A 27798-nucleotide genomic window follows, 5' to 3' on the forward strand; every position below is an offset into this window, starting at 1 on the left:
TTGTAGGAATTTGATTTCAGCTTTAGCCCAGTGCACGACGTAGGGTTTCCTTCCCTGTGTACTGACAGGCATGTTGGAGAAGCTTGTTTACTGTTTCCAGCAAATAAGTGAGAGGCGGTCTTAGGAGGCTAAAAATGAGATGGATTTTTTTCATTCCACAGTGCACTGGCATCAACAACAGCAAAAAGGAAAGCTGGAAGATCTTGCTTGCTAGGAAGAGCCATGGCTAGCAGCCTGTCAGCTCAAGTTAGCCAACATTGTCATTGGTGCTTGTAAATGTGGGCATAGGTTCCTTTTCAACAGTGAGCGATTTGCAGAGCTTTATTAACACAGTTGGACATATATGAGCATGTCTCTTGTTCCTTTCATTGTTAGTCAGTGTATTAAGCTTTTCTTTTTTCTGTTCCATAGAAGCCAGTGGTGTGCTCCAGAAAGGCTTTGAGCCATCACATAGATCCTGTCCCCACCCCCTTTTCATCTTTTGCCATTACCAATACATATTATCATGTAGGTAGCCAGGAGTTCAAACCCTTATTTTTGACTTTTTTCTTCATTACAGCTACTTCTGAATTCAGAAAATTGTAACTTACCGAAAGAACATAATAGCTGTGTAATTGCAGACTTCTCAAGTCCTAATAAAGTATTTCTTCTGGAGAATAAGGGAGATGAGGATCTAATACCACGTTGCGTCTACTTCAGTCTTAAGGGTATCGTTCCAGATAAATTTAGGGATATTAGATCTAGTTTGGTGACATGCAAAGTATCTTGCATTTGTTTTGAGATAGTGCAGTCATCTCTTTTTGGCAGCAAGGGAATTAAGGGAAAGCATAATTGCCAGAGTTGTCTCCTGGGTGCAGATAGTACACTTAACTCCGTGAGACTTAGCTGTTTTGTTACTTGTTGAAGGAAAATGAATCAGATCAGTTGTTTGGGTTTTTATCCCATGCTTAAATGAAAAATACTGTTTTTAGCAAAGCTGACCTCTGTTTTTCTACACTAAAACAGTATTTAAAACACGTTTGATTTGATATATTCTGTCAGAAGTCTTAGTTGAAGAACAACAACTTATTAATTTTCCTATTAATTTAATATACCCCAAATGGCAATTGTATTTAACATTCTGTAAAGAATAATCTTTTAAAGTTTAACAAAACCAAGCAGTGAATCTAGGATGGAAGAAAGCAGAATTTTATTTTAAGAAGCAGACCATTTGGAGGAGGAGTTAGTGTGAGACTGGCCCATCAAGAAAAGCAGACTTGGTCTTCCTTCACTGTACTGGAGACCTTTAGTTCTTATAATTCAGTGTGGAATGAGGGGTGTTCTGAGTTTGTGTAATTTTTCAGTACTAAAAATGTCCTTAGAACTTGCAGCTAACATTACCTGTTTATTGCTATTCCCCAAAATTAAAACTATCTTGTAATTAGGGTCATTTAAAAATAACATCTACATGACTAACTTGTTCTTTAAGACAGGTTTCAGTGACAGGTGATTGCTCTGTGGTTGAGTGTGGTGGTGTGATTGACTATTCTGCGCACACTATTAATGTTAGTGGAAGTTATTTTGAGGGATTCATGTATTCTAAGTAAATATTACTGGATTTTTGGTTTTGTTTTAGAAAACAATGTGCTGTGGAGAACCTACGAGTTGGTCGGTTATTTCTTCACTGACTGGCAGACATGCTAGAAAGAGGTGGGCTTTGGTTTTTTGGTAGTTAACCTTCAAGGTGAAGAGTAGGCATTGTATTTTCTAGGCAATTTTGGATAGAGAGGTTAGCAGGCTTTTAAGTAAGTTTAAAATGATGTGACTGTAATGACTTGCTAGGTGTGTGAAACTCCTGTGGTATGCCAGTTTTATAAATAAGACATTTTTCAAGCTGGATTTCAGTATCATGGGTTCCTCTGTGGAGTTCTGAGTCTCTGAAGAGTCAATACCCAATACAGGTTTAAAGTTGCATAACAAATAATCAAGTGCATACATAGTAAGACTGTCAGGGAGCCTTAAACTTTGTGAAGGTATGGTTATGAGAATTTGACATGAAAAGTTGAATGCACAAAACCAAATATTAACTTGAAGATGTGATCAAAGATGTGATAATTTATTTTTTTTTAAATCCTTTAGATTAGCTACCACAGATTTAATTTAATTTACAGCCATAGTGATGGCCTAACAGGAGATGTTATTGTTTTAGTAAGCATTGGCTTTGCTGTGGAACCTTTCTGCATGTTTTACTGTCTTTTTGTTTGTACCAATAAATATTTACTCTAGTGCAGTTAAATGCAGTACTTGTACATGGATTGTAACATATCCTTTGTGAAATTGAATACACAGCTCTGCTGCTTTCTGGGTACCGGTTGAAGTTGCAAGACCTGTTGTAGTCACTCCCAGAGAGTCTGTCAACAGATAGGAGTCATTATGAGCATTTTTGGTGTGGACAGTACTGGAGCATGATTCTGCAGTTTGTGTTCCTGTATGTCTGTCTAATGCCCTTCTCTGTGTTTTCTTTTTACTTGCATTGGAGAGGAATGTGGAAAACATGCTAAAATAACTCGCTGCCATGATTCTTGCTTAAGGGAAACTGGACCTCAAATGCTTCATTAAAACTTGCTGCACAATTATGTCAGTCCCTTAAGAAAACCTTTTGTCTGCAGTTGTTTGAGAAAAGGGCGGACAAGTGGTCCTTGTATCACACCCAGCACCGACAGAGGGTCAGCAGCAGGTGCTTAGACAAGATGGTGTGAGAAGTGCTGCCCAGGTATTACCATACACTTGCTCACTGTTCCATCTTTCAGTGATTTTCACGGTCTAGGAACTTCAGAATTAGAAGTGCCACCTTTGAAGTTTTTCATGAATTTTCTTCCCTTAGTTTTCCAAGTTATGTGAACTTTAATTATGCATTTTGAGCATTTTTTTTTTTCTTTGAAGTTGCCCTTTTATGCTGTTTCTGAATGCCTCCTCATCTTAGAACAAGAAAGCATTGTTTTATATTTAACTTGCCCACATCATTCATGCACATGTGGGAATCTGTCCTCTTGTGCTTTCATCTACCTTTTTCCTGTGTGTGTTGAGGTGTTCCTCAAACAGAAACTGGGCTATGTCTGTCCTATGTTGCTGTTTTCTGTACTGGGTAGAAGACCAACCAGAAGTGCATGTGGAATTGGCTTTATGTAGGATGTGTGATGGAATTATTTCATGATTTGTAAAATTTTGCTCTGTGCGTCTCTTCTAATGGTGTGCATCGTACCTTTTCTCTTTTCAATTTGGAGCCATTAAGCTGTTACTGCCATAGGCAATTTTGTTGTAACTCAGAATTCCTATCCTGGGGTGCAAATAGCTCCAGATCTGCTGCTCTGTATCTGCATTTCAGATTCTGCATCTATGGTCTATTTTGCCCTTCATTCAGTCCTTGCAAAGGTGAACATCCTCAACTTTGCTCAGAAGAAGATGAAAGGAGTTGGTGTCAGGAAGCAGAAGAACTATGAAACTATATCTGAATTGCATCACAGTTGAATAGCTATTGAGAATACACTTTAAGCTTAGCTAGTGCTTTCTGTCTTGATTCTGTCTGCATAGGTTCAGCTCTTCTGTTGTGAGAAATGGGAGCAAAAATTGTGCTTGTTGCTACCTTTGCTAGTAGAACACTGTCTATACCATTTCTTGCTCTCTTTCATCAATGGGATTTGGTGTATCCTGTGTGATCGCTTCCACGTAAGGCTTTCAGAACAGCTCTGGCAAAGCGAGCCCTGAGTTCCATCAGGAACCCTGACAGGACCGTGCCTCCAGTGTGCGTTGCTCAGACGTGCCCTGTGCTGGTGGGCAGCTGGGGACCATGCTCATGTCTTCTGATGTAAAGCGTGTCTCCCTGAACTTGGATCACTTGGGAAGTACTGAAGGATACTGCTCAAATATAATACTGCACTTATTTGTCCAGTTGAACAGCTTTCTCATGTGTTTGTCCCACAGCAAACAGAATACGTGATTTCTTGCTTAGCTTCTCTGTTGTATTAAAACTAAAATAGCATCACGTCCACTCCCTGGCCTTCCATCCTGATTGCTGTCTCATGCAAGGCAATGTAAACACCTCATTGAAACATGACTCATTTTGGTGATTGCAGATGATTATTTTTGGAGAGCAAATAGTTGTGACATCCCTAAACCAAACTTACAGAGGCAGTAACTTAGATCGCTGGTTAAAGTCTTCTCAGTCTTCTGTCTCTTGTACCCAGCCAGTCTTGCTGTAATTGGAGGACAGATGGGGTAAGCAGCCGTTATTACTGTTTTGCATGCGTGCAAAAAGAAAAAGTTGCCGTGGAAAGAAATCTGTTACTGCTAATTAAAATGAAGCACATCAAAGGGATTCTCGTGAATGAGTTAGAAATACCTTACTGATATGAGAAGGACAAGTTATACCATAAGCTCCTTTCAGGCTTTAGCAGATGTTATAGTCAGCTATGATTGATGCACTTTGTAAGTATTTCTTTGTCGTATCAAGGGGTCACAAGACTGGTTCTGAAAGCATGCTGTTAAATACTTGTTGTCAGAGTCAAATCTCAGAGCGTAGCTTTGCTTTTAATAACTTACTGTTAGCTGTATCAATGTGAGCATGCAAAATCAATGCATAATTTTTATTCTGCAGATATGTATAAATCTATACTAGATGTGTGTGCACGTTTGTGATTAAGAAACATAAAAGGAATTAGTGAAGATCATACCACTGAGCACATATCTTTCTTTCTTATGGCAGAGAAGTCATTTAGTAAAGTATACCAAAGGTTTTCATAAAGTAGAAATCATAGTAGGAGTTATAGCTTGTGCCTCAAATGTTCACCTTGTTTTCATTTGGCAGTATATTATGTAAAGCAAACTAGAAGAAGTGGATTCGTCCCTGCAGAAGTGGGAAAATCATCATGTTTAATTACTTAAAGGTGTTAGAATTTAACCTGCAAGACTTTCTTAGCAAGATGAGGAACATAAAAATAAAGCTGTTAGTGGAAAATGACAGACAAATTTGTCTGTTTTTTTGTTTGTTTGTTTTTCCCCCAGTTTAATTGGCTTCATTCTTCAGTACTGTTGCTTAGAAGTTAATTTATTGATACGGAGTACGTGGGCAGATACCAGTGAACACTTGAATTCCTTTTCCAGTATATCCAAAGAAATCTGTAGGCTTGATTAAACTTTCATTTGAGCATTATTTTTCCATGTAATATCATCCAGAGTACTTGCTGCAAACATGAATGCAACTAAGAGACCTGTCAGTCTTTCATTTCTAAAAGTGTTTGTCATGTTTAATACCCGTCCACAGAAACCTAAAAGCAGAACTTCCCAGTAACTTTAATTTCACAGAACAAGTTGAACAAAGTCAGTGTACTGAGAATATTGCTAGCTTCTCAAGTACGTGATAGTCCCTTCTCCAGAGCCCTGATGAAGTATTGTATTTGACTAGAGAAAGGGGACCTGATTTTGTTTGTTAAATGCAGGTAAAGTAATCTCTTACAGCATTATGTAACTTCTTTAATTGGAAGATGGGGACTTTGCCATGAAGATAATGAGACACGTTGTATCTAACGTGCAGTGTTTTTTTTTTTATTGTTGTTTTGCTCAGTGGGAGACTTTGATAAAATCTGGCGTGAACATTGTGAGGATGAGGAAACTCTCTGTGAATATGCTGTGGCAATGAAAAACCTCGCAGATAATCACTGGGCTAAAACTTGTGAAGGGGAAGGCCGAATTGAATGGTGTTGCAGGTAAGTCCTAACATCTTTGAAAGATGCGCTTGCACATTTCTATTTGTAATTATTTATAATACCACTTGTTTGGTTTTTTTTATTTGCTAATTTGTAACATTTCTTCTATAAAATGTTACTGATGTATTAGTTCCTAAAACAAATACCTTCTTACTGTTCCGATTTATAAGCTATAAATCTGTAGTGAAGTAGTTTCTTCCAAAATTAGATTTATATATATTTTTTAAAGCAGCTTCAGCAAACAACTTCCTTTTCTTCGTGTGCTGAAGCTGCAAGTAAATTTAAGAAGTAATGTTATGCATTCATCTGAATCCAAACTGAACTAATGCAACGAGCATATCTGAATGAGGTTTGGGTTTGACATTTTGTATGTAAGTACATGGATTTTAAACTTCTTGCATGCTGTAATAGTAAAATCCTGAATTGAGTTCGGATGAGTTATTTCAATCCTGGAGGAAACTGAGGTCTAAAATAGGATAAGTGTTAGTCACTCAGGGTTCCTACACACGGTTGGCATCTGAGGCATACTGTGAAACCTGTACAGCAGAATAAAAGAAAATACTGTTGAAATCTTATCTGAAAAAGAATTTATGCACTAGTCCTGCCTTTAGGAATGTCTTCAGACAGGGGAAGATGATGATGTAAGTCTAATAGTAAGGTCTTTGCATATCTAGATGTTTAGAAAAACTTCAGATTTCCCATCATGATACAAAAGTTATTTTAATCAATCCAACCTTGAGGAAATATGTCAATTACATGTAATAATATCTTTGTAGGTATCTGTTAGTCTGTTTTTAAGATGTTGCAGCAGTGGATGTTTCCAGCTTCCCTAAAGTCGTTGAAAGTCACTGTGGATTAAAACTGAATAGATTAAATATTAACAGATTACCATTCTCCTCTAGTCCTGGAATAGTCATCCTAGATGTGACTGATACAAAGTAATGAGCAAAAGAAAGAAGAAAAGCAAGGATGGCATCGCTACATTTCATTTTATTGCAGAGATGGTTGGATCCCATAGAACAAGCAATCGGCGGGGAGGTGGAAGGGGTTGAAGGGGCATGGGCTTTGAAACAGTTAATATAGAATACATCAACATGGTGTCGACTTGAGGTGTTCTGTGCTTGCTGGAAGTGGAGCAAGTCAATAACTTTTTTTCTTTCTCTCTGCAGCAGGCTTTTATTTAATATTTGAAAACCATTCCTTTTGTATCAGTAGTTCATAGAACGATAGAACAATTAAAATTGGAGAAGACCCCCAGGATCATCTAGTCCAAATATCCACCTACCGCTGCTATTGCCCACTAAAACATGGCCCTAAGTACTACATCTGTCCTTTCCTTAACCACCTCTGGGGATGGTGACTCCACTGTTTCCCTGGGCAACCTGTTCCAGTGCTTAACCACCCTTTCTGAGAAGAAAGTCTTCTCTGTATTCAGCCTGAACCTCCCCTAGTGCAACTTGAGGCCATTCCCTCTAATCCTATTGCTCATTATGAGAGAGAAGAGGTTGACCCCAACCTTACCACAACCTTCTTTCAGGCAGCTGTAGAGAACAGTAAGGTCTCCCCTGAGTCTCCTCTTCTTCAAACTAAACAGTCCCAGTTCTCTCATCTACTCGCTGTAAGACTTGTGCTCCAGACCCTTCACAAGCCTTATTGTCTTTTTCTGGACTTGATACAAAGCCTTAATGTCTTTCTTGTAGTGGGGGGCCCAAAACTGAGCACAGCATTCAAGGTGTGGCCTTACCAGAGCTTACAGGGGGACAATCACCTCTCTGCTCCTGCTGGCCACACTGTTTCTGATACTGTTGGCCTTCAGAACTGACTCCTAAGAGACCCCCTACCAGTGTCCTGAACAGTTCAGTCTGCCCTGCAGAAGTCCAAGGTAGCAGTTTTGCTGACCCTTTTCCTGACTTCATCAAGGATTGAGAACTCTACCATTATTTTTTGTGGTTGCTCTGTCCGAGACAGCTCCCAGTTGATTCTTTAGCTGAAGTAAACATAATTGTTTTGTACAAGCCCTTTCTTGGGCATGTTTCGTGTAATTTCGTCCCAGCAGCAGAAGAGGTGAATCAGTTTGAACAAACTGCATTCAAAACTGGGTGAAGTGTTTCACAGGCCTTGTCAGAGATGAATAAAGTGAAGAAATAATTATTGAGATTGTAATAAGCTCTTGTTATGCAGCTGACCTTTTTGGGTGGGTTTTCTGTTTCTTGTTTTTGTTTCTTTGTGTTGCACTGATGTGCCTTTGATTTATGATCGCTCGTGATCCACAACTGCCAATCTTTTTTACAGGTTTTCTCAGTTGCTAGGTGCTTATGTTATTCATTACTACTGTGGAAACTTTGACCTTTGTACTTCTCTTTTACTAAGCTGTATCCCCTTAAACTATACTGAATTCTAATTCTGGGTTTTCTTACATCTTCTTTCTCTGTCCAGCTTGGCATCATTTGCAGAGCAGTTTAGAGAAGTAGTGACTGTTCTTGTGTTCTGGTTATCTGTGCAAATACTAATTGTACTGGATACAGGACTGATTCCCAGACATCTTATGGTGTTAGAACTTAATTGACATGAGAGGGAGGAGTAAAATAATTGGGAAAAATACTGAATTGCAGCAATACCAACAGTGAGGAGCACTACTTGATATTTTTTTTTTTTATAACTTGTTAATTGATATGCGGAACTTTGTTGGGAAAAAAAAAAAAAGAATAGCTAACTAATGTTCCCTTAGTTTGTGGTAAGCTGGTTTTGTTCCCTGCAGGACAGGATAATGTTCCACGTTGACAACAGAGGAGCAGCTGAAGCATACAGAGGACTATTGGTTCTCTCATTGTTTGTTTGCTGGGTGTTGTGTTTTTTTTGTTTGGTTGGTTTTGGGGTTTTTCTGTTTGTTTGTTTGTTTTGGTGGGGTGGTGGTTTTATGGTAGTTCCTATCAGATTTACAGAGTCAACAAATAAATATCCAGTTTGGGCCTGGGAGTGTGACCTCATGCTAAGAATAGAATCCACCAATGGGAGACACTCAGTGTAAAGCTCCAGTTCTTTTCTGAATGCAACACTCAGGGGCCAGGAGATTCACATCAATAATAATAATTAAAAAAAAGGTTACTTCTTCCTTTTGTGGAAACTGGGGCCTGAATGGCTAAATACTAGAACACAGCAGATCAGCTTTGTCTTGTGCGCTTTTTGTGTTCCTTGACAACAGCCAGGAGGTGTGCCACACGGATGGCAGGCCCCATTGTCCTTACTCCTCCTTGTGTCTAGTTGTTTAATTGCATGCAAGAGAATTTCACTTGCATGAAACTTCATTGAAAGCTTTTTTTGAGTGCTTTAACTGAGTGTCACCATGGCAGCAGGAAGGTAGCTGGTGTGTTAAATGAAGTTTCATTTGAGACTGGAATGCTGAAAATACTTGGGAACCACTTGTGTATCTGTGTTGAAGAAAGGATAGCTCAGGCTTTTGTTTTCCTTTTAAGGAAGGGCTTTTAAGACGTGATACTAGCTTTCTTTCATTATTTTTTTCTTGTATAACCAATCACCCAGTAAAGTGAATCAGAGAATATAGAATGCGTACTTATTTTCATGGTCAAGATTAAGTTTCCTGCAGGGTAATCCTTGTCAAAAGGTATATCTTGAACATACTGGGAAACGCATCTTGTGACATTGGTTCTTAAAGCAGATGGAAAAAAAACCTTCTCTTTTACTTCATTAATTTTCTATTTAATGACACACGTGCAGATTTTAGAAAACGTGAAAGCTAAAGTTGTAAGTGGCAGACTGTGCTGTTGACCATATGCCACACTGTACGGGAGTGGTTTGATTTTTGTTTCAGGGCAAGAGGATACAACTTTTAGCATGGGAAGAGAGGACTCAAAGCCTTGTCCCCTTCCAGATGCTGTTAAGGTAAACCTCAAGTGGTGTTGTAGAAAGCCTGGACCATGCTCAGCTGTTTTTCCCTTTCTTTTGTTTATGTTTTCAGAAAATTGAATGCAGAGCAGCAAGTGATGTTTGGAAATGTACACCTGTTTCATGTAATTTCTACTTCAACTCAGAGCTTAAACCAAAGTAGGATGAATAAGATTGTTTACCATAGTTGTCCTAACTTCTGATTTTTGCTGGCATAGGTAGCCTGGAGAAGTATGGACAATGAATACCAGCCTGTTCTGCTTCTAGTTAGAACAAAATAAGCTAGACCAGCTGATTTGCTTCTTTCTGTTGCTTTCACATCAGTGTTACAACTTGTGTTGACTTGGCAATTCTTTTTCTTTTCTTTTTCTAAATAATGAAACAAACAGAATCTGCAGTTCTAACCAGCTTGGAATAGCTATTGTGACACAACATTATCTAAACTTGCAGTGTTTTTTTAAAGTCTTTTGAGAGTTTTCAGCGCACCAAAGAAATACGGTCTTGGTCAGTTTATTGTTAAGGGAATGTACAACTGTTTGGGGAAAAAAAAAATGTGGAGAGTGGATTTTAAAAGCTTATCTTCAATATTTGTTTTACTGAGAAGGGCTCTGTAATTCTGTCCCTGAATCTGTTACTAATCAGTGTTTTCATTAGCAAGCGACTAGAATGCAGTCCGTTCATTAAATTTGCAAATGAGACTAAGCAAGGAAGAATTTACATTGAGAGCTGGACTGAAATTAATGGTGATATTAAATGTACCAAATACTATAGAGACGCAGGCTAGGAAGTAATTGGTTATTTGTCAGTCCTTTAGAAAAGCTTTTGTAGGGAGCCTACAAACAGGAGGGGAGTCGACTCATTACAGGGGTAGATAATAGCAGCAGAAGAAATGTTTTTAAGTTGAAGCAGGGAAGATTTAGGTTGGATATCTGGGGGAAGTTCTTTACCAAGAGAGTGATGATGTGCTGGAACAGGCTGCCCAGAGAGGTTATGGATGCCCTGTCCTTGGAGATGTTCAAGGCCAGGTTGGATGGGGCCCTGGGCAGCCAGGTCTAGTATTAAATGTGGAGGTTGGTGGCCCTGCATGTGGCAGGGACATTGGAGCCTGATGATCCTTAAGGTCCCTTCCAACCCAACCCATTCTATGATTCTGTAGCAAACCACAGGCTGAATATGAAACAATCTCAGGATGCTTTTCCAAGAAAGACAAACATCTTGGAGTATGTTAATGAGGTTATCCTCAAAGTATCTGAAATATTTTTGAGCTTTTGTCGTAATTAAACTATCACTTTGTTCCCTGCATTTAAAAAACATCAACAAAAAGAACTCCAAAAAAGGCTAAAGAAAAGTTCAGGGATCTTATTTTCCACAAAATGTTTTCCATGTTTTGTCCTAGAATCTGGAGCTGTCTGGTCAAATGGAGTAAAATCTAGGAGATCCGTTTACAGGATCTTTGAGGATAACTGGGCACAGTCTGTTTGGGATTGGAGGATAGAATAAATGAATGTGTCAGGTCCCTACAGTGCTGTTTTGGAGCTTTCTTGATGAATGCAGTTAGCTGAGAAATTCACTTTCAATGGAAAGGAGAAAGGAGGTGCGTTAAGGAAAAGGAAAGGAACTATTTAAAGTAGAAAAAAGATCTAATGTTCATTGTGCCTGTTTGTATGGTAACCTTTATTTTTCCTTCTAGATAATACTTTGTTCTGACAAAACTGTATCTGTTCGTTGAATGTTAGAACTAATTAGAGCTTTGATTATATGATGACTGCTGGCTGTTTTCAAGTTCTTGGAATCATCTGGTAATGAAGGGTGTTGACTCGGTAACTGGTTTGTGGTGGGAGGACAGATACAACACAGAAGAAACATCTGATTCCATACCTAGTTGTGTTTTCCAAAAGCATAAGTCTCAAATCTCTAGAACTAAAAGCAAGTATGAAAAATAAATGTGAATTAATTGTATGCAAGCTTCTTGCATTGAACTTTAACAACTTATAATACTTTGTACTGAAAAGTTTGCTGAATGTATAATTTCCTTAACCGAAATCTGGACACTCTTGATAATAGCAGAATGCTTTCCAATCCTCCCTTGTGATTAACGCCTCCAAGGGAAAGTTGGAAACTTTCATTTCCCTGATTTACTTCAGAATAGAGTGGGGGAGATTAAACCTGTAGCGAAGTTGATGCTTCTTTTTGTTTTATTCAGGCCAGCAATTCCTTCAGTTGACTTCAGGAAACTAGAATTTCCTTCAGCTCTGAAGGGAATTGTGTTGTTTCGCTATACCCTCACTGAACTTCATCTTCAGTATTGGATTCTGGTTAATAAATACAGTGAGGAATGTAAATCAGGCTTGCTCTTTCCTTCTGCTTTTTAAGGAGGACTGTGCCAGTTCTTGACCTGCAGAACTGTCTGCTTGAAACTCTTGATCATTCATAAAAGCTATCAGAGTTTGCTTTTTAGTCAAGATGGAAAGGTAACCAGCTGGTTGGTTGCTGATTATTACTTGGCAAGAAGAGCTAATTGCTGGTTCTTTGATGTTGTAAAAATTAATATGATGTTTCTTTGGCAACTGAGAATTTGAAACCCCTCCCCCATTATTTGTTATATGGTATTGAAACACTCATGGTTTTGGTTAGTATATTCTACAGGGAAGCTCCTCTTTCTTAGCTGAAGTCTGTTATCAAACAATTTATCCCCTGAGTATATGTTCATACTGGCTTTTGCTGAGGGTTTCTTAAAGTGTCCAGACCAAATGGCAGCAGAGTTTGGGTAGGAGCAGACATCTTGAGAGAACTGTCATTTAAGATATGGAAAAAACGTTCAACTGCGGAAATACCTAGGATTTTTCTCATAAGACACGAGTTGCAAACTTTGTCTGTCTCTGCCAGCAAACTTAAGCAGGTCATAACTGAAATGTTTATTTTTATTGTTTGTGTAAACTGTAGCAAGTGTAAGCTCAGGTAGCATTTGTATTGCACAATTCTTAGTAAACAAGTCTGTTCATTGCAGAGCTAATATATCACCAGAGTGGAAGCTTAAATGTCAGAGATGTTTGCCACTAATTGCATTGTGGCAGCTCTCAAAATTTTGGAATAAACTACTTAATGTTATTTCTCTTTGTAGGTAATAAGGGGATGCTCTGTTTGTTATTTGAGACCGTTGTTAGATATAGTCTTACATAACTGCATACTCAAAACCAGTGTGATCGGTGATGGGGGTTTTCATAAATGTAAGCATGTGGCTACATCAGCAAGTTACCATGGGGGTAAACTGCTGAGTGTGTTGCCTTTTATTAGGTACTGAGCAGTAAATGCCCATCTGATCACTGCTACCCCATCATGTGTGAGGTCTGCTTTAAATGAATAGCGTATAATCTTGAGGTGATTATAAAATGCCATCTTACCTGTTTGGGTTTTTTGTTTGCGTGTTTAGATGGTTGGATTTGGTATTTTTTGCTTCTTTGTGTTGCTGCATAAGTGTGCAGTCTGAACTTGAGGAGTTTTGCCCAGTCTCCAGTAAATCTTCTTGTGATTCTGGCTTCTTGCCTGCTAGTGAAAATCCAGGAGAAGATGCTTCTCATCACAGTTGTCTTTAATAGTGTCTTATGACATCAGAACTTAATTGACATGAGAGAGAGGAGTAAAATAATTGGGAAAACACTGAGTTAGAGCAGCACCAACAGTGAAGTAGAAATGGCTTCTTCACAGTGACAAAAACAGTAAGGCTGTATTTTAAAAGTAGGTGTTTCTCATACATGAGCTTTTCTGTGTGTTAGGCTGGACAACATAACAGCAAATGGAAGAAGCTGATAACATCAGTAATTCAGGAGCAAAAAGAATAAATTTCCTCACAAACTACTGGGCTTCTTGATTTGTTACGACTGACCTGTCAGTGTCGATAGCTGTATGACATTATTTAACCAGAACGTTTCAAAAGGGATAACAAGGAAAAAGACCTATAAGTAAAACTGAAGACACTGAGCACGATACTAAGAGAGTAGTAAGGTGGCTCTATCAGCGTGAAGAGGAGGGTTTGTGCTTTATAATTTAGTTGAGCATCATTTAGTGAAAGAGAGATATCTCTAAACTCATTGTACGCTTATGAACAAATAATTGTGTATAGCATGAAATACGACTTTTATTAGCCTATCAGTAATGCAGGTGCTGTTCTGGGCTTCAGTTTTGTTTCTTTTTTAGTTTTTCAACTTGTTGGGGTTTTTGTTTTTTGTTTTGTTTTGTTTGTTTGTTTTTGCTGAGTTAAATTACAGACTTTGTTAATTTTAGAATCATTGTCTTTCTGTATGTGGAATTTCTAACAGACTTAGTATGGTTTCACAGTTAATGTATTTGGGAATCTTGCAGCCTGGGCTGCTGTTACTGCTTTTGTGTGATCTTGCTCAGTACTGCTAAGATACAGATCTTATTTCTTTTTCCACCTAGTTTCCCTTTCATCTGCAAATAGCTTTGGTTACCAAAGAATTGTAACTATAAACTTGTTGATTATGAATGTATTTTTTTACTATGTTTATTTCTCATAGAGCTGTGTATTCTACCCTAAGGTTACTGTCTGCATCTTCAGCTTTACTTATTTAGCCTGAGAATACATAAGGCCTCCTCAGGCAAGTAAAACTTGCTTGTGTTTTGATTTTGTTAGACACGGATCAGTTTTGATATTGAGGCCATGCAAGTATGTCAGCACAGGAGTGTGTCCAACAGAACTTCATTTTTACTCTAAGGTGAAAAATGACACGTGAATAATGTGCATTTGTAGTTATACATTTTTACAGATTCAGAGTGGTCGTTTTCTGACTGTTTGGAGTAAAGTGGTTTCTATCTGTGCCTGTTTGATGATATATGTTTCTCTTTATGAAACTTAACAATAATGACATTTTCTTTTGTTTTTCCTTTACAACACATGTGATGGAGAGGCTGGGTGTATTTGGCACATCCATACTTAGATCAGGCCTGTGTATTTCAAGACCTTGTCTCTATTTGTGATTTTAAGGCAGTATTTATACCAGCATATCCTTTCTGAGTCTAGAATATGAAATAATACGATATAGGATGTAATTAAACTAAGTTTGCATTTATGTCCTGGAATGTTACCTTCAAACCTCAGCAGTGTTTGCTTGTTTTTTTTAAACAAGTTGAATGAGTTTCAAGAAAGTATCATAAAAATGTTTTGTGAAAACATAATTTGAACAAATGCTGTTGTTAAACTTCTCATGCAGATGCTTGGCTGGTGCGTCTAATTAAAACACTTTTTTGTACAGAGTGAGTCAGGCTTTTAATTTCACAGCAGCAAATTGTTTCCAATTCTAGTTCTGTCCAAAACAGTTCAGTTATTCTCTGGAACATAATGCTTGCATCTCATACATTATGCTGACTACTGGTTGAAGTATGCAAGTGCAATTTGACATTTATTTGTTTGTACATTTGTTCTTTTATACTGGTCAACCTTTCTGATAAATATGACTGATTATTTTATTCTGATTCATATTAGCAAAATACTTAAGTGGAATAAAAAATGAAAGCTAAAATAGGTCTTTAGCAACGATACAGCTACTGAAGGTAGTTATTGAAAAGGAAAAGAGGGAGGAAAAAAAAGCAAACTCAAAATTAGAATCAAGTATAATTAACTTAGCCCATAAGCCTAAGTTATTTCTTTTCCCCCTGGGTTCCTTAACTATCCTGCAAGACATGCACATTTCAAAAGTCCTTGCATTTGTAATTAATATCTATCAGTGCATGCGTGCAAGCCTGCCTTAATAAATAACCATAGTGCTTAAGTGTCAGCTGACATTTATCCTCAGTTAATGTTCTGTTGTTGCTCTGGAAGTCTGCAGTTAATTTGAATCTGTTTACATAACTGTCTATCAGCCTAATTTTGATGGGGAAAAAATAGTCAACTTGATGTGTGTCTTTTGGGTGTTATATCTTTACCTAAAGCTGATTTCCCAAAGATGCAATAAAACTCAGATTTATTGCAAAGCTTTTAGAACTTACATTTCTTAATCCCTCTGTCTTGTGTCCTGTCTTACTGCAATGACCAAAAATATCTTTCTGTTTCTCTGGGAAATCTTTGTCTTTTCAGTGTATGCCGGGAATATTTTCAGAATGGAGGGAAAAGAAAAGCACTTGAGAAAGATGAAAAGCGAGCACTTATTGCTTCTACCACCACTCCAGCCTTAAACGTTTCCCACCCTCCCAAGATCGAAGACCCCTTACCAAACTTTGGCTTGACAAATCATGAAGCTATAACAGAAGAGTAAGTTCTACTTGTTTTCCAGACTTCTCTTTTTTTTTTTTTGAGACTTACTTGTAAATTTCTACATGATAATGTGAGATTGGTTTGATGCCTTCTTTTTTTCTTTTTAATGGTAAATCAGTTGGATTTTCTTGTGAATATATCTGTGTTTCAAGGATAATTGAACTGTAGTATAAGTTTTGGTGGATGCCATAAAGATTGCTCAAGAATGACAACTTAGTCATCATCGTTTAAGCGTTAGAGTAATTTCACTTTTGTATGTCATTATTGTGCAGTGCAATTTATATTAAAGCTTGAGGTGAAATAAAGCAGATGTTAATTAAGTTAGAATCTAATGGCTGTTCAGTATTGTTGAAAAGTCAATTGCTTTTGCAAGTACTAAGTGCCAAATGTAAATAACAGAGTGCTTAAAACTTTCTGTTCGTAAATAATTGCGGAGAAACTCTTGATTCCAATTATATAATTCAAAATTGCTTTTGAAGTGTAACACTTAAAATTAAGTGTGGTAGCTCTCTGGTGACTGGCTCTGCAAAGCTGAGTATTCTGGAGGTAGTTTTCTAACACAGTTGTAATTTTGATTTTTGTTTTTTCACTTAAGTAAGACTTTTATTTTTGGCATTCAATAGTAGCTTTTTTTTGTCCACTTACAGTCCTACCTTGTTTTTCTCTAAATTGTGTGGGTCATGTATTTGGCTGCTCCACATGTGATGAGAATAATTTAATTCAGTGTAAGTATAATAGAATAAAGAATGCATTTTTCTGTTAAAATCTATGCTTACAACTTGCTTCATGCTCTTCATAGACCAGTTCCAACAACTATCATCAGTGGTTTGTTCTGTTCTGTGAAGTTTCTCATGATGATAGCATGTCTTTTGTAGGCAGCTCTTAAGCTTTAAGTCAGATGTAGTATTAGTTACTAGCATGTTGCTCATGATACTCACGCTACTTGCAGATGTCTGTCCTTACCAGATGGCATCTTTTGTGGTTTCTCATGTTGCAAAATGTTGTGGTTTCTCACTTTCAAAAGGCATAAAGATCTCAAATGCTTAAGTGTTTGAGTAGTTAAAATGCTGACCCCAGTGTTTTTGTGTGTTCTGAGCAACCAAGAAGATATTTCCACAATGAAAGTAGTGCCTTCCCATAAGTAGCTCTTTCTTACCTCTCCTCTTCATTGTGTTCATCAAGTGACAGATCGGTACTGTTTGTTTAAATCACTAGATTTGATCATACACTACTTGAAGTTGACCCATTTTCTAGTGTGAGATCTTATGATAAAGCATGAGCTTTCTCTCTGCTGATGCTTTATCTTCATACTCTGTACAGGATTTATAATGGCCATTGCAGGGCCAACTTCACAAGCTTCATCTTGCTACCAGAAATCTGTAGTCTTTTGATTTAATTTGTGTGTACAGAAAGTATTTTATACAGAACTTTCAATTTCATCACTTAAAAAGTATTTATCAATATCATAACCTATTTTCCATTGTCCTTCTCAAGACTTGAAATACATATCTGACAAATACAGGATTCTTAATATTTCCTAGAGTAGGTAACACACGATAGTAAGGTTTTTAGTAGTTATACAGACCTTCGAGCAACAAGGCCAAGATGTTATAAATTGCCACCCATAAAAGTCAAATGTTTTACTGTAAGGCAAAGAAGAAACTGATTTTTTTCAGAATGAAAATGAACGGTTGATGAAGTGAAGCATACTTTCCTCTTGAAATGCTGTTGTATCACACCTATGCTAAATTAGTTAGAGAAGTGTTTGAATCTTGGGGCATGGATTGTAGAGGAACTTGCACTCCTGCCAGTTGAAATAGCATTGCTCCATTCTGATCATGTAATGCTATGACTGAGATTTGTTAAGTTCAGGAGTTTGGGATTTTTCTATAGATATAACAAAGCCTGTTTGCAAGACTGAAGTGAGTGGATCTCATAGAAATAACTAATATGAACATAGAGATGAAAGTGAAAAAGAACTGAAAGGTAATGTATTGTGCACAGTATTCTCTCAGATCCAGGAACACTGTCTTATGGCATTGTGCCTTTAGTTGTGAAGCTGGACTTAGAAATGGTTCAGTCTTGCAAGATAAAAATGAATGTTATCTGCTGTTTGTTCTGCTTAAATTTTGTTTCTCTCCTTTTTCCCTCAGGTTAAACAGTCTTGATTTTTATCCTTTATGGTATAGATTCTTTTCAGGTGTTAGGTGGTACCTTAAGAGACAGTCAAACCACTGTTCCTTCTTTCCTAATGTATTTCAGCAAGCTAGTCCTTCCTATGGGGCACCTTTATGTGTGGATGTCACTGAAAACTTTGGGACATGACTGTGCTGCCACTCAGATCCAGTTGTATTGCTCTGCTCTTCTGGCAATAGCATAGGACCTCTGGATTTCTGCTCTCCTCCCTCCATTTAATAAACTGTATCTTAGTAATCAAAAACTGCAAACTAGGAGTCTGGCCCTTGAAGTTTTCATGTTTTCTTTTTCTGCCTGTATATAATGCATTAGAGAGCAGCGCATTCAGAAATCATAGGGGTTGCAAGAGACCTCTGGAGATCTATTCCAACCCCCTGCTAAAGCAGGATCCCTAGTATAGGTTACAAAGGAAAGTGTCTGTGTGGGTTTTGAGTATCTCCAAGGAAGGAAATTCCAAAACCTTTCTGATTTCAGGGTGTGCTTGGAGATTGCCTACAGTGCAGCGTACATCCCTTGCTTTTAATGTTAGTTGCCTTGACTGAAAATCATTAGAAAATGAGTTTGAAGGGTGATTATCAATGAATTTAGCAAGACTGTCTTTGTAACACAGTAATTGGATCAGTGACTGTCACGTAGATGACAGTTATGTTCTTACTGAGGAATCTGACTTGAGGGCTGCCATGCTGAAAGAAGCAGATGTCGGAGCTGCTGAAGATCTTCACAATTATTTTAAGCTCCTAACTAGGATCCTGTTCTCATTTATAACTGGCAGCTTAAGAACTGCTAATAAGCAATTTGGGGGGACAGTGAAAGCTGACAAGTAGCAGGAAAGTCAAAACATAAGCGAGTATGTGAATCTGCTGCTTCTTAAGATCCCAAAGTGTATTTGCATTGATTTTAGAGTCTGGTGGCCTTATTTGAGTAAAAGAGAGATTGCCTTTTATAGTGAAAGAGGACACCTGTGTTTGCCCTATCATATGTCTTGGATCTGTTGTCCATTAGCGTAGAAGAGAGTTTCTGGCTTCTGCTCAGCTTGGGATCCAGAGGTGTAGCTTTGCAAAGTATGCCTAAATGATAACAGACATTGTTTGAGGTGTTCACCCTCCTCACTGAGTCAGAAGCAACACTGCAGCCACGACTGCAAGTTTTATAAGAGAAGGAAACTGAATAAATGAGCATTGTTTGTTTGTTTGTTGTTGTTTTTGTTCACTCTACAAGTGACATTCTCCCGTTAGAGAACAGTTCTGTTACTTAATTGTAATCCGTTCAGGTACTTAATGTCACCCTTTTAAATGGAGAATTTTAAGATTGCTACAGGCTGTTGCTCTCTTTTTTTTTTTTCTTTAATTGGAAATCTTTCCGTGCTAGACTCCAGAGTCAGAGCCTCTCTTTTGTTCTTTACTGTGGTCCCCAGTTCTTTTGCTGTTACCATCAGAATGCCTGCGTGCATACTGACATGCATTGAATGAGAAAGTGTGCTGTTAGTGTCTGCATCTGCAAGACAAGGACCGCTCTTCTGAGAAGTTACACACTAACCTTACACAGGAAAAGCCACTTCTTGGCTTCAGCCTGTTTGCCACAAGGATCCAAGTGGTCCCTGCATGTGAACACGGATTAAACCATGACTAGCATCCAAAAGTTGGGGGGAGGAGGCAGGAAATGTTGCTATCATCTTCTTTCTGAAGTCTCGCTCAGTACTGACTGTTACGGGGTAGCTTGGTAATGCCTGCAATTTTACCTTAGAGGTAATTGTTGCACCCTTTGCCTTTGTGTTGGAGGCAGTTTGAAAGAAGTAATCCCTAATTATCTTCTAAATATAAACAAAATCTTTCAGATTGTTATTACTACTGTGCTGAGAAGGAGGGTTCTTCTCCCGTTTCAACATCTTCTCTGCCGTGGATCATTGAAAGTCAAGGAGGGGTTTTAGGAGGGACACAATAAATTTGGAGTGAACCTCAAGTAGTCATCCATTCTCAAAAATGTTAGCTCAAATAAAAGAGTACTTTAAGGTATTTTGCAAGGAATATCTAATTGTTTTCATTTGTAGGGTTTTTTTGTTTACCTTGGAATGCAGTTGTGTTTGTTAAACTGATTAAGACATTTGACTGCAGATGCCCTTTAAAAATGGTAGGTAGGTCATGAAGTGTTGTCAGTTTCTCTTCTGTACTCCTGAAATTTCAGCTCTAATGACGTGTATGATTTAAACACCAGTAAGTACCACAAAGAAGTAAGTAGGGAAACAAAATGATCAGCTTAAGTAGTAGGCAGAAGTTACCATTCTGTTGTATTACTGTAAGTACGCAAGGTATGGTACTAACGGTGCTCTTAACGTAAACTCTTCAGCTTAAGGATCATGTGCTTTACTGACCGGACTTGATTCTTTATCTCAGCAGATCAAGTAATGCATTCACTTCTGTTAATCACTACAAAGATGCTCTACGAGAACATTTTTGCATTCATTATCTGAAATTGTAATTCAGAATATAGTTTCAAAAGTAACATTTGATAAAACTGAGTTCTTGTTGCTTCTTAGATTGCTTCACTCCTTGGGAAAAATCAGATTGCTCGATGTTGGCAGCTGCTTTAATCCATTCCTGAAGTTTGAGGAATTTCTGACAGTTGGCATAGATATTGTTCCGGCTGTTGAGGTATGTAACATTTGCTGTATTTGATATAAACTGATTCCCAGTGGTTCAGAAATAATAGCTGTAATTGTTTGGTTCTAAAAACAAGGAAAATATATCATCACTGTGATTCTTAGTATTGGGAAAACTTTAGTATTAGTCTTGTAATGGAGTCTCAGATGAGTTCTTACATCTTAAAAGCCATAATAAAAATGGAGTTGGTTTATGCTTAGGCATGGAGCTCTTGTAAGCTACATTTTCTGTCAAAGAAATAATCACTGCCTGCACTTGGTGAGTCTTTTTGTGGAGAGTTCTAGTAACTAGAAGCGCACTATGAAGGGGATTTTGAGCTTATTGCTGCAAATACTAAACCACAGTCCTGAGGACAAGATTAGCACTTAGGGCTGTTTCTATGGTAAGTAATACATTTCTGGTAAATTGTTTCATTTTCTCTATGTAATAAGATTCCAAAATGCATTATTTTTTCTGCAGTTACATTCCCTTTCTTGATCTCTTTCCTTCTTGATCTGACTTCTGTCAGTCCTAATAGCATTTACTAACCAAGTAAAATGACATAGCAGAGTGAAAAGGTATGTAAAGGAATGCATTTCTGTCAGATAACATAAAGTCTTTGACCTTACATATCTTGCCAGCTTTTATGCTGAATTTTTCTAGAAGTTCAAAATGAGAATCAGTGACTAAAGGTAATATAGCTCTTCAGATGTGGAGACTTATGAGTATGGTTGTGTTACTGGCTGCGGTGTGGCTTACTTGCTTGGCATTTTGTTCTGGTCACCAGATTTAGTCCACGAACACGTAATTCATCTCCAAATGCGTAAACAAAAATCTAATGGCAGGTATTCTTGCAAAGAACATGTGCGCTCAAGCACATCTGCTGTTGTAAGCTGAGGCCCACCTCCAAACTAGAATTAATCCTGATCTGTTCAAGATGACTGCTTTGAACTGTATCAGCACCATAGCCTACTGAATTAATTCACCTCTTATCCAGCAATTGCTTCTGCTTATTTAAGATTTCAAAGTACCAGCTAGAAGGTTCTTCAGGAGTTAACTACACTGAATTTTTTACTATTAACTTAGCGATTGAAGATAGAAGAACATTTAAAATCTTCTGATTTATCTCATATATTTTAGATACCAAAATATTTTTTGAAACAAATGGAAATCATAGAGGCTTTTCGGGTCAGTTTGTTAAATAATGTTGAATAGAGGGTTAAATATTTCCTTGATTAAAAAATAGGTTAATCCATTTTCTTAATGTAACTTCTTCAGATATAGGTGTAGTAGTTGGGTGCAGTACTTCAGCTAATTTGAGGAGTATTGAGAATAATTGAGGAAAAGCTAGGAGAGGAACTGAAGTGTTGTTTAATGAAAGAATGTGTTCCAGCTGTTTAGAATCTGCGTGTTTTATACACAGAAACTGTGATGTGCAACTGTGATATGAATGTGGAAATATGTTTCTATTGAAAGTTCAGGTTTGTTCATTTGGGGGGCGGGTTGAGTGGAGCTGCATTAAAAGAAAGGTAAAACAGATTTCCTAGTTTTCATTGGCCGCTCTTTCAAACACTGCATCTCTGGCAGATGTTCCAGAGAATAATTAGCTGCTGTTGTTTTCTTATAGGAGTTTAGTTTGTCTGCTTGGTGCAGGAAGGGAGAACAGCAAAATTGAAATGAACAGCAAATCTCAATTTTGTGAAAGTCCAAACAGAATTTCTTACTGCTGGAAAACAAGCTGAATATGCAGCAGATGTTGAATTGGAGTAAATATAGTCCTAGGGGAAAAAGAAGTCTGGAATGGCACCAAACTTAAGAAAAAGATGGGCAGGATTTAGTTCTTAAATGTCAGTTTGTGCACTGAAATATGAGTTCACTGTTAAGATCAGTTCAAGAGCACATCTAGACTTTAATAGCAAACCCCAGTTTAACAGCATAGCAGCATTTTTGTCCTAAAACTGCCTTGCAGAGTTCACATTCCACTTGCAATGTACTTTAGTCGTGAAATCATCTTCAACATTATTTCTACTTAATTGTTCTGTGAACATCTTTCCACTACAGGGAAATACTTTCAGTCTAATTTTTTTTCAGTGATGTAAGAAACCTTGAAGTTCACAGAACTTTTGTTCTGAAATTCTTACCTGGATATCCTGAAGTTACTGCTGTTAATTTCCTGTTTGAAATATTAGAAGGTAGCAGATTGTAAGCCTGCAGGTATAATAGTGGTAATTGAAATTCCTTGATCAAGCTGAAGTAATGACAGTCTTATTTTTTTTCTTTAATTAGAACTACTGAAAAGCAAATCACAACTATTTTGGGGTTTTGGTTTTTTTTTTGCATGTTGCTTTATTCTTTCTCATTTATTGCACGTTGTCTTAAGAAAAAGTGGTTTTAGATACACAGAAAGAATGTTATTTTTCTATTTGGAAGCAAATTTACTTTTCAGTTGTTTTAGAAATATGTTGGGTTTTTTTGTTATTTTTGTTTTTTAATATTACTTCATAAAACATGCTGTAAATACTTCGAGGGGATATGAAAACACAACAGGTCTGCCTCCACCTTTCATTTTCACTTCAGAATTGTCTGTCTCAGCTCTCACCTTATTTGCTGCATGCACTCTAAGCACTAATACCAACTTCTGTTGCTATCTTGTTGCAGCCTTGTGTCTCAGCAGCTTTTTTGTTTTTGCAAGAAGTCATTCCTAGATTTGGATGAAATACGGAGTGTCAAAACTTAAGCACAGTAAAAAAGTTGATATTACTTTTCAGTGCCGTGTGATTGAAAGTGCTACAAATTTATTCTTCTGTATGTTGCATCATGGTGTTGCTTCCCATCTGACAGCTTGACCTCACAAATGATTAAAAGATGATTTTTAATCATTTAATGGCTAAACTCTGTGTTTGTGACAGTTAAAACATGGACATTCATCTCTATTACAAAGTGTATACTTTAATGTACTTTAACTTTCTGACATAAGGTGCCTTGACGCAACTTCTTCCTTGTTCTGCGCGAGGAAGGTCAGTTTCTTCCAAGTGAGGCCAAACTATTGAGCTTTTTGGATACCTCAGAGATCTGCTGGAAATACTGAAGTATCAAACTTAATTTCACTTTATTGATTTCAGATTTATTTTAAAAATAATTGAAAACCAACCAAAAGAACCGCCCATAATCTAGGGTTGAATTGATTCGCACTGTTTTCACTCTTTTGGCCAACTTCATTAGCAATACATGTTATACTACAAAAGCATGGGATTTTGACAGTTAATAGGGGTTATTCTGTGCTTCCAGCATAGAATGTTTTGGAGAAACAAAAGCAACGTACACCTATACAATTTTTTTTAACTCAGTTGGGATAGGAAGCTCTAGTATCAAATATTTGATACATTAGAATGTATCGAGTCAACAATCTCCTTTTTTTTCCCCTGTTTTTTCTAATAAACACTTAATAAACAGTTCCCAGCTATCAAACCTCCACTGTGTTATTGCACACTTCAAACAGTTGTTGACAACTGTGAAAGCTAGTAATAACCATGATTTTCAAATTGCCATTTTACTGTGTTTAACTTAATAGCGTGAGGGGGGACTTGAGATTTCCTTGAGGGAATGAAGAGAATATTACTGTTCATTCTCCGACTGTGAGTTGTGTATTTGCTCTTTAAACTAACCTTGATATTTGTTTGGATTTTTCTGTTCCACCAGAGCGTGTACAAATGTGACTTCTTAAACCTTCAAATTCAGCAACCTCTTCAGCTGGCACAAGATGCTATAGATGCCTTTCTTAAGCAACTGAAAAATCCCATTGATTCTCTACCTGGAGAATTATTCCACGTGGTTGTTTTTTCACTCCTCCTCTCTTATTTTCCATCACCCTATCAGCGGTGGATATGCTGCAAGAAGGCACACGAACTTCTCGTATTAAATGGCTTATTGCTTGTGATAACTCCTGATTCATCTCATCAGAATCGTCGGGCTATGATGATGAAAAGCTGGAAAATCGCCATAGAATCCTTGGGTTTTAAACGCTTTAAGTATTCCAAGTTTTCTCATATGCACCTGATGGCTTTTAGGAAAACTTCCCTGCAAACAACAAGTGACTTAGTTAGCAGGAACTACCCTGGAATGTTGTATATCCCACAGGATTTCAACAGTATAGAGGATGAGGAGTATTCCAACACTTCCTGCTACATTCGATCAGACATGGAAGATGAACAGCTAGCTTACGGTTTTATGGAGCTACCTGATGCTCCGTACGACTCAGACTCTGGAGAAAGCCAGTCTAGTTCAATTCCTTTTTATGAGCTCGAAGATCCTGTATTGCTTCTAAGTTAATGTAGCAGTTGACGTGCTAAGTCAAACCTCTTGCTTAACTAATTTTGCTATACTAACATGGGCTCAACACACAACAGTGGTTTGCATAAAGAAAATGCAAAGGTTTACAGAGTTTGCTATTTTTTTCTACTTTTGAATTTTAAAATATATTCTTGTATGAGAGTGGAAAAAAAGAAAAAAAGTTTTATGCAAGTGACTCTTGTCATAGCATAAATTGCTGTTAGTTTCTTTAGAATATATATCACTAATTTTCTTCCAGAAAGGTACCATTCTTTCCTTTAGTGCTGTGAAGTGTGAATTCTATTTAATTTGCTAAATGTTGTTTCAATATTTTAACTCTTAATGTGATTGAGCTTAAGGCACTGGAGTTGGTTGGCTTCTGAGAAGTAAATGTAGGAAGAACTAATTTGCACTTTAATTAAATGTGCAGATAGGTTAAGACACTTGGTTACACATGTCCCTACTTAATTACAGAACAAAACTTACTTCCAAAATTTGTTTCACTCTGCTTAGGCCTGGGCTGGAGAAACTGTAATGAACATTTGATTTTACTTTCATTGCTGCCCTCTGGAGATCACACCAGAGCACTTGAATACGTTAATCCAAAGTTACACGTGCCGTGTAATTTCACTGCATAAATAGTTGGTAGACGTGAGATTCTTGAATAGGCTACCCTGCACAAAGAGAGGAGTATGGTACGTCTAGAAGATTATGTTTCACCTCAGAGCTGGAACATGATTTTGCGGTTATAAACGTGTACAAGCACTAACATATAACAGTATTTCCCCGATAATAGTGTTTTGTATTCTTTTCAAACTGTTTTGGGGTTGTGTTTTTTGATGTTGGGTTGGGTATTTTTTTTTTGGTGGATGTTTTTGGGGGCTGGGGAAGGGCAGGGTGGTGTTTTTTCTTTTTCTGTCATGTTTTAAAGTAAATTATTTATGTGTTTTAAAAACAACATTTCCTTTAACTTGAGAAGTCTACAATTAAGGACAATTGTGTGGTAACTACAGACCAGTTTTTGTTAGAAGGAACATAAACATACGTACACAAGTTTTTCAAGGGATACCTGCATTTGCACAGTCATATTCAGACCACAGAAGTGAAGTTAACATACACTGTTCTGTTTGCTTATTTGGACCTTAGTCTTCTGTTTAGATGAATAAAAACTCTGTAGCTATCTGAAAACTGATCTGCACTGTAAGAAGGTGGAACAAGCATTTTATGTTTACGAAGTTTTTTAACTTGTATAATTAATTTGTAAGTATTTTGCAGGAGAAAAAACAATAAAAATCTTTTCAGCATTAACAATAGAGGAACCAGTATCAGTTTAGCTTAGATTGCCCTAATGACCCGAATTTGTGAATTTCAGTGTTAGGCTTTTAAATTGGTACGTAAGTGCCTATGACAAACGATTTGAAGTAGGTGCTCCATCATGGGTTTAATACTGACTGCAGCAACACGATAGAAAATACTGATATGTAGTTTCATAGGCGACTGTGGTGAAATACGCCTCACACTGTATTCATCTGTGCTGTATTCATCATACAGGAGTTACCAGACAAACTGAAGCGTTAGTGTGAATTTTACAGCGGTGCCTGCAAAAATGAAACTTCTCCTTTCTATTGTAATTTTGCACTTGAAGTGTCACTTTTGACCTGTTTGTTTTTTTTTTCCCTACTGTTTCCTACAGAAAGTCATACTGCACTGGTTCTACTTACACACAGATGTGAACAGGACCGCAGTGCTTTATTCTTTAACATAAGCTTTCTCTCTTCTCATAAAGTGTCCCCTAAGATTTGATTCAAATTTGTTGATCAGTCTGAATGATGTGGTTATATATGAACCAAACAGCTATACTGCTCGTGTAATGTTTTATGAGAATTACTCATCTAATGAAATACAGTGGATTCAAAATCAGATATAACTCAGTGTTGTCATCTATTGCTCTACAACATCGCTTTAACTAAACCAGTCCAATAGTTAGTCAGAACCTCTCATTTTTCACTGACTCCAGCACTAGTCATGTTAAAGCTTAAAATATTGGTGCTCTACATTCAGCTGGTCAAAAAAATAAAAAGCTAAGCTAATCTGCACCTACTTCCACGTGTTCCTACCATTTTGTCATTCTGATTTAAAAAATAATCCATACCAGCCAACAGGAAGGTTGACATTGGTCAGTGTAAATTGGTTTGTGATGCATACAGCTAAGCTGCTCAGACCAGGACATATCCTTAAAACGTTTAAAATATTAACATTGGAAGTATAGGCCTTCGTGGCAGCTTGATGACACCATTCTATTTGTGGTTTAGGGACCTAAGTTTCATAACAGCTTGATTTTCTTGCTGCTTATTCTAAATACCTTAAGTGTTCTTTTTTTTATTATTATTTAATATTTTTTTTTTCATTAATGTAAGGGACAGTGGATTGTCGTGAAGGAGGAAAGCTGGATTTATGTAAATACTTAGAAAACCCTGAACAATATTGATGGTATTGGGAGTTTTTGGCTATTTAGCTTTGGTGCAAAGAGAATGTTTCTAAGTTATGAAATGTCTGAGAATTTTGACTGGGCAAGAGATGATGAACATCTCTTGTTCTTAAGGTGCTGGCAAGGAAAAGGAAAAAAAAATGTATTTGCATTTCTGTTGTCTTTCTGCCGCTACCTTTTGTGAACAAAGCACATTTATTAAAAAAGAAAAAAAGAAAACAAACAAACAAACAGTGA

General features: G+C 37.3%; 1 protein-coding gene across 2 annotated transcripts in view; it reads left to right on the forward strand.

The window, feature by feature from the left end:
• Positions 1 to 27761, forward strand: part of SAMTOR (S-adenosylmethionine sensor upstream of mTORC1) — a 33621-nt gene extending 5860 nt beyond the window's left edge. The window contains exons 2-5 of one of the 2 annotated variants that reach the window (XM_072344286.1): positions 5600 to 5741; positions 15736 to 15909; positions 20642 to 20756; positions 24444 to 27761. In XM_072344286.1, coding sequence (XP_072200387.1) covers positions 5600 to 5741; positions 15736 to 15909; positions 20642 to 20756; positions 24444 to 25073 — 1061 coding nt within the window. In that variant the 3' untranslated portion in view covers positions 25074 to 27761. The remainder of the gene's footprint in view (positions 1 to 5599; positions 5742 to 15735; positions 15910 to 20641; positions 20757 to 24443) is intronic. The other variant, XM_072344293.1, reaches the window with a different exon arrangement.
• Positions 27762 to 27798: the final 37 nt, after the last annotated feature.

Source organism: Excalfactoria chinensis, chromosome 1, assembly GCF_039878825.1.
Source record: "Excalfactoria chinensis isolate bCotChi1 chromosome 1, bCotChi1.hap2, whole genome shotgun sequence".
NCBI lineage: Eukaryota > Metazoa > Chordata > Aves > Galliformes > Phasianidae > Excalfactoria > Excalfactoria chinensis.